Genomic DNA, 8,500 nt, shown 5'->3' on the forward strand with positions numbered 1-8,500 from the left:
AGGTTAGTCCATACACATTCTTGCATATTTTAACTTCAAACAAAATTTTACTAGATTTTTTACACACAACCAAGCATTCCAATTTCTTGAGAATAGTCAAACAACATAAATCACACAATTAGCTAATGTCTAGAAGATTGTGTTTCAACCCATGATCTCAAAATTCAACATCAATAAAAGTTGAAAAATTCTTACTAACCTTACCTACAGCCACAAATTTTCATTGTCACCGAAAGTCACAAAATTTCTATCGTATATATCAAGTTTGATGAAGAAAGTGTACTTTTCGGTCATGTGCCTAGAACATCCCATATTCAAGTATCACATGTCTTTCTTCTTCTTAGATGCTAAGCAAAACTGCACAAATCTTTTAGATATCTAAACTAATTTGGATCCTTTGAAGTTAGGTATACAAATCTTAGGTATACCAATCTTAGGTATACAAATCTTATGCTAATCTTTGCAACATGCTCACACAAATCTTAGGTATACAAATCTTTTCTTCTTAATGCTTTATTGATAAAAGATGTAACTTAGACCAGAGTTATTTGAAGCAGGTTCAGATTTTGAATAAGATGCATTCTTATCAAAATATGATTTTTCAAAGTCCGCATCAATGTGAGATTAATATCCAAGACTAAATTTATCAAATGATGAATTTATTTTGAAGATGATGCTGTGAATTTCGCAAGTGATTTTTTTCAAAAGTTGCATCATTTTTGTTACATACCCTAAACCTGATTTTTCAAATAACAGTCTTTGATTAGCAAGTAATTTGTCCAAGTTTCTTGAACTATATACAAATTTTGCTAAATCATTATTTAACCTTTTGATCATTTTATTTAATCTTTATTTTCAGCAACAAGTTCTTGAGAAGGATCAATAATGTGCTTTCTATTGAACTTTTCAATTTCAAATTTCAATAATCTATTTTCTTCAATGAAATCAAAAGCACATTTGGTCTTTTTCACCTTTTCTTTCAAACACTCATTTTCAGCATTCAAAACTTCATTTTCAGATTTACATGTGTTGTATTTATTCAGCAATGTTTCAGAAAGGTGAGTGAGATCATCAATAGTCACATGCAAATCATCAAGAGATAAGTCATAGTAATTTACCTCTTCTTGTTGATCTTCATCAATTATGAAACAGATTTGTGCTCTATCTACGGAGGCTTCTTCCTCATCTGAGTCAATCTTGAGATCCTTCCAAGAAATCATAAGTCCTTTTCTTTTTGGTTCCTTTGAGTTGTCACCTCTGCTTCTTCCTTTGAGTTTTATCATCCTTCTAAGTTTTCTAGCAAAACATACAAACTTGTAATCTCATAAATAGTCACTAGATTCATCATTCAATGATTCAGTGCAAGATTTAAAAGCCACTTCTTTCTCTTTTTTTTGTATCATCATTATTATTATTTTTATTTCATATGCTAGTAACTTTTCTCTCAATTCATTACAGGTCATTTGACTTTCCACTCTCTTGTCAAGATTCTCAAGATTTTTCTCACTAGCATCTGTTCGGAATGAGTAATCCCCATAGCGTCCAAGCTATTAATGATGGTAAAGAATCTCTCGAACATGTCATCAATTGATTCTCCTTCCTTCATAGAGAATATCTCATACTCTTTGCTCAGCATGTCACTTCTTGTTTCTTTTGTGTGGTGCCTTCATGTGTGACTTGGAGTTTATCTCAAATTTTCTCTACTGTTTTGCATCTTGAAACCTTCAGGTATTCATTGAAGCTGGTTGCACAGTTCAGCATGTTGACAACCTTGACATTTAGTTTTACCTCCTTTTTCTTTTTTTTTTTCATCTTCATTCCCTTCTGCTCAATAGTTGTAGTTTTTCCCATTGAAGAATGGAGGTCTGTTGTTGGACTGTTCTTCTGTTAGAGTATAAGCCACTGTGTTGAAATCCATGTTGTCCGCCATCAGGATCTTTCCTCTAAGCTGTGAAACTTGATCTCTTTGAGACCAAGTTCTGATACCAATTGATGGTAATCAGTGGCTAAGAGAAGGGGGGAGGGGTTGAATCTTAGCCACTTTTTCACTGAATATTAATTCTTGAAACTTCAGGAGATATTTCTATTTTTGTCTCGTAGTGAGTTGAGAGACACTTTTGTTTTTGTCTCCAGATCACCAGAAACTGAGAAAGGAGTAGGAAAGAAGAAGTAACATCAGATATATCTTGGTTCAGCTACTAGGTGCAATGTAACCTACATCCAGTCTCCATCACAACAATGATAGAATTTCACTATGTTTTCACAACATTACATTCACCAATTTTTTCCTAGGAACTATCCATTCCTATCTGGGACAAATCCAGATTCTAACCCCATCCTGAACTTGACTAGACCTCAATCTAGCTTTCAACCGCAAAGTGCTAACCCAACTTGTAAGGGACTATGACTCACACTAGCTTTCAACTGCAAAGTGCTAACCTAACTTTCAAGGGGATCCCTTCGAGATCATGACAACAAAACAGAAATACATTCAAAGGATTTTTGAGATAACTATGATTTTTTCTTTAACTTTCAGCCTTTTTTCACTCATTGCCTTTTTCTTACAAAACCTCACATTTTGTCTTTTACCAATGAAATACAGACAAACTAAACTGAAAAAAAGAAATATTCAAACGTGTGCTCTCACTCCTTACCCAAATCCTTGGTCGTTCTCCCTTATTATAGAAGGGGAAGCTTTCAAGGTTGAAACTGGTTCAACCAACCCAACAACTTCTTCTCCAACATAGATTAAGTCACGGTTTGAACAAAAGAAAGAGAGAGGAAAAACCGAAACTATATGCATGTACCTCTCTCAACCTCTTTCATCCATTTTCTTCAATCTTGGCCATTGATCTTGACTTTGGCCCCAAGAATTGATTCTGACCATTGATGAGCTTCTGGCCTTGGACAGCTTTAAGCATTCCATTTTTGCTTCTATCTACTTAAGACTCATAGGCTATCTTTTTCTTTGATGCACAAAAACGAAAATGGACTTTTTACCAAGATAGATTTGCTTCCTGTTCGAAGTCGATCTCTTCCTTTCTTGGTAACAAAATCTTGAACCCTTTCTTCAAATCTTTTCTTCTGTGGATACAATCTTTTTCCCTCTATGTCTTTCATTTTTTCTTTTTCTATGAAAGAGTGATTTGACTGAAGTAAAGAGAGAGAAGAGAGAAGAGAGAATAGCTTTCATATGAAGCTTGTGACCTTTGGTCATAACTCACTCTATGTGCATTCTATGTTCTTTTTCTCTTTCTTGAAAGAGAATGTGATTTGATCGAAAGAGAGAGAAGAAAGAAAGAAAAAGACTTTTGGTAGAAATTTTTAATTACATTAAAATGAATTGAATTCTCACTTTCAGTATCCAAGAAATTAAATTAAATTGAATTGAAACTTGGGAAACATGCTACTTAAACCAAAGAAGTAAATAACCGAAGAGTGACTGGTTCAATACTAATTGGATTTGGTTTCTTCCTTTGGTCCCTTATACTTCGCTTTTGGGCACTTGAAGTAATGCCTTGCGATCACCATATGGGCTTCCTACAAGATTTTGGACCAGTTTGATTTTCTTCCCTTTTTAACATTCAACTACTTTATTTAAATCACTTTGGTATGGGCTGAACTTGTTTATTAATGGACTTATTAAATTGAGTCAATATAAAACTTAATTTTCTTTTTTCACACTAAACTAAATTCATCAAACAAATAATTGATAATATTTTAATAAATATTTAACTAACATTTTAGTAATGTTTGATCATCATATTTAATATTTTTAATATTTTTACCTTAAATACAAGTGTTCTCGAATAAACATGTCTGTAAGTTAGTAAATTTGTCTATAAGTCAGTAAATATTCCGTTGGTTTAGAAAATTAAAAATTTAATTTTAATTTACTGTTATTATAAAATTATTTTATTTGCACATCCAATTATATAATATTATATTAATAAAAATAACTCATTTTTATATTGATTATGTGAATAATCATAAAAAAAACAATAATAACTATATAACTGAATAAAATATTTTACATTATTATCAACATATAAAAATTAAACTCAACAAATTAAATAGAAGTAGAAATTAAAATTTACGTAGAAGTTCAAGTTCTTACGGGGAAAAGTTCCTTCAAAAATAAAGTGCATATATTCATCAATACAATATCTGATTTTACATACATACTTAATTAAAAGTTAAAACTGACGATCATATCACTTGTTGATAATATGAAGAAATCATATTAAGCAGTGGGATAAGAGGCATCCATAGCAATGCCACACAACCCTTCAGTAGCATCTATTCCCTTCTTCATTCTTATGTAACCATCCTCGCCCCATTGTGTGCCCCATGAATTTTTTACTATCCAATACTCAGTACCATCATCATCTGCACCGTAACCAACTGCAGTAACACCATGGTCAAGTTGAGTCCCACATTCACCGGTGAAGACGCCACTCGAGTAGAATTGGAAAGCAGATCCACTAGCATCAATGGAAACAGAAACCGGTTGGTTCGCCACGGCTTGTTGAAGTGCGTGCTCGCTGTTTGCAGGCACCCGCTGGTACCCTTTTATCTGAGCTGCTGGAGAAGCCTCTTCACTTGTGTCACAAGTTTCATCAACTCCTTTGTAAGGGTAGTTTGACTCAGTGGTGATTCCACCATTTTTTATGATGAATTCAAAGCCATTTTCCATGAGACCTCCCTCGCAACCTTGATCCACGTTATCACAGTCCACAAGCTCTTGCTCTGAGAGGGACACAAGGTTGCCTGTAGTAATCTGGTGGATGCCTTCGGTTGCAGCAACGGTTGAAAATGCCCAACAACATCCTGAGTTTGTAAAAAGAATTTAATTAACAATTATCTTTAAGTATATATTAAGGTTCAGACACTAATTTCGACTATGGTGTAATTGATTGAACGATAAGTTTTTTGGTTTGAAAAATATAATTCTAGTTCTTAGCTAAAAAAAAAAGCCTTTTAAGTAGAATTTTATATTTAGAAAAAAAAAGGATATATATTTATATATCTTTGAATAACTGTATATAAAAATTGAAAACTACTTTTTTGTTGTATGCTCGTGGAACAGTTATATAAATTGTACTTTTATTTATAACAGTGTAAACACGTGCATCACATCAGTAAAATTAACTACTTTTTATATTGTATGAATAGTTCTTAAAAAGAATAGATATAATTACACAATTGTGTAAAACACCTTACACTCTTAATATCAAAATTAAACTCTTATAAAATAATATAAAAAATATTATATTCATATAAAATTAATTATTATATATTTATTATTTTCTAAGAAATTATATTATATTATATTATGTCTTATCTGTATGATGTGTTTTATTTTTTAATAAATATTTAATTAAATAATAAAATAAAAAAATTGTATGATTATTTGAAAAATATAACCTACTTGATAAAAATTTATTTTTATGAAAAGAAAATCAAAATTTAATTCTTTTTTTATTAATAAAATTTTTCTTTTTCAATCACCATCAATAATTTAATTGAAAAAAAATTAAGAAAACTAAGAAATAAACAAATTGAATTCTCTCTAATAACACTTATTCAATGTGGATTAAGATTAGTAATTCCTTTTATTTCTATTTGTGATCATTATGAATTTTAAGATTCTTATAATATAAATGATAGTTTTATGATGTACATTAGAAACTATATTAAACTTACATATGATAATCATGAAAAAAAATATTTTTAAAATATATTTTATATTTTAACATATATTTATATTAACAGTTAATTTTAGTATACACCCAATATGATTAAAATAATATATATCAATATTACTATAATAAAATCCTCTTTTTATTTGAAATGTCTTTTTTATGAATAAAAAATTAGTCCAAATTAAAATAACTAAAATTATTTATTTTATATTCATTAATTACTGTTAAATAATTTAGTAATATTAAATATAATAAATATATAATTAAAAATATTACACACATAAAATTAAAAATATTAAATTAAATAAAATAATTTTATATTATTTTTTCTATAGCATAAACCATTATGAATATGAATCCCGTTAAGGAGCTAATGGAATATCTGTACAATGTGTACAATGGGCTGTTTATTTAGCTTAATATGAGTTAAAAATAAACATTCAGAGTAAAATACTACTAATTTATCAAACACAATACACTTATACTATTTAAAATAACCATCCACATATCAGAGATAATAAACATCTGATATCTTATTAAATTGAACATCCAATTTAAAATACTTAAAGCTGATCACATAAATACACCTTTTCTATTCTAAAATAAGTATACATGAACCGCTTTAAATAAACATTCGATACTTTAATTTTAATTTAAAATTAACCCCATTATATACATTGTACTCCCTATACTTCCTATACTTTCTCTATGAATATATATGGAGCAGATCTCATGTAAATACTCCAAGCACATGCAATAATTTTGTTTTATATAGATAGCAAAAACTAAGCCAAAGTGCCAATGAAATGATGTATGAAAAACTTAAAAAAAAAAAAAGAAAAGAAAAGATAGATAATTTTTGACTTTATCTTACCGCAACTGCCTTGGTTCTTGACTGGAGTAACAGCTCCATTCTGCCTCCAGTCAATTGCATTTGGAACATCAGTGACATTTTCATACTTGAATGATGTTGGAGGTGAATTATTTGATCTCATGTATCCATTACGTGAAGCCTTGAATTCCTCATTGGTAAGATCAGCTAAGTGATTAACACCAAGCTTGTAAGGCTTGTTCCCAGCAGCGTTAAATGACTCTATCAATTCAACGTTGTCCTTGAATATCAAGAAACGTTTCTCCTTCTCCTCACCATTCTTGTACACTATGCCATATTCTAACATCCATTGCTCATGTCTTTGGTACATTGACCATGATGCTTCATTATTGAACTTTCGAGAGGACATTACATGGGAAGTGCAAATTGTAAGAATAATGAGCACTAGAGCCAATAAAACATGCACGTTTTTGCTAATTGGAGCCATATGTATCTCTTGGCAAAATCTAATTATATTTTGTGGTATTAATTAGTGTTGGGAAATTTGTAACAAATTGTGTTCTTTACGCAACGGTTTGAATGGTATTTATACACAAATGATGTATGTCTCTTGAATCTTGATGAGGAATTTTTAATTAATTATTTAAATAAGCTGAATATGAATAAAATTGGTTTCCTAGTGACGACCCCTGTTATGGTAATATTTGCGTTTTTTTATGAAAGTTGATGCGATTTGTGTCTTTGAATTGGACTTGGGAAACAATAAGATGGGCTTAACACAAATGGGAGACCATCCATTTGGCCTGATAGAGTCCATTAGGGAGACAATGGACTATTTGTACAATGTGTACAATGGACTATTGAGTTACAAAATGAACATCTCCCATGCTATCTAGAATAACTATCCAAGTACTAGGGATAATAAACATCTTCCCAAAAAACTTAAATTGATTTTGGGGTTCACTAAAAATTGAACTCTTGACCTTTTGGATCTAGCACTCTAATACCATGTCATGATACCACTCATTCCAAAAACTTTAACACTAATGGTTATATCTCTAATACTCCATAAACCTCTATTGTATACATTGTACAAATATTCCATTAGCTCCTCGTACTTTTCTGGCCTAATATTATACAAATAACATAATAGTATATGATTATAACTTAGGAGTCAATCATAAGAACTAGCATACTACGAAAATAGATCTTTTCAATTTTTTTTAACAATTGAGAGAATAAAGTGTGATCTTTTATTATTAATTTTATAAGTGAGACCAAAAATAAATATAAAAAAGAGAATAATAAAAAGTTAAAGATCACACTTTGTACTCAATTTTTTTTAACAATAAACAAGATTCATTTTTAGCATACTACTAATTAATTAGGTGTTTGAATTCCTGAAGCTGCTTGAATTTTACGTGATGGGTTAGAATTAATCATTAGCTTCACCTTAGATATATTCAAGAATATAATTAACAACTAGTTACTTAAAATTTTGAAAAATATTGTATGAACCATTAAATATATATTCTCTCTTTTTAGTATTTAAAGTTATTAAGATGTACTAAAAAATAGTATAAAATATTATTTCTCTAACTACAAGAAAAATTAGTGACAGTGAGAAACTAAAACAATAGCATAATGGCTACACTTTCTTTTAGTTAATTTATTATTATTATTATTATTATTATTATTATTATGTAATGACAAATTATAGAATTTTTTTTAACCATTAAAATATTTTTATTGGCAATTGTTATAATTACTCTAAAACCTTTTAATGACAAAATATAAGTTAATGACTAACTGCTGGTACATGTGTTAATGGTTACTTAATTTTTATTATTGCTAAAGATAAAATAAATTGTCACTAAAATGTTTCTTTTTTAAGTAAAAATAAATGATTCTTTGCCCCCGCCCCTTTTTTTTTTCATGTATACCTTCTTAGTAGAGATGCCAC

General features: G+C 29.6%; 1 protein-coding gene across 1 annotated transcript; it reads right to left on the reverse strand.

The window, feature by feature from the left end:
- Positions 1-4,243: 4,243 nt before the first annotated feature.
- LOC112789922 (senescence-specific cysteine protease SAG39-like) lies at positions 4,244-7,024 on the reverse strand. The gene is made up of 2 exons (XM_025832092.1): positions 6,580-7,024; positions 4,244-4,830 (listed from the first exon to the last, which is right to left on the reverse strand). Exons 1-2 carry the CDS (start codon positions 7,022-7,024, stop codon positions 4,244-4,246), a joined length of 1,032 nt encoding a protein of 343 aa, XP_025687877.1.
- Positions 7,025-8,500: the final 1,476 nt, after the last annotated feature.

This window comes from Arachis hypogaea, chromosome 3, assembly GCF_003086295.3.
Source record: "Arachis hypogaea cultivar Tifrunner chromosome 3, arahy.Tifrunner.gnm2.J5K5, whole genome shotgun sequence".
Taxonomy (NCBI): Eukaryota; Viridiplantae; Streptophyta; class Magnoliopsida; order Fabales; family Fabaceae; genus Arachis; species Arachis hypogaea.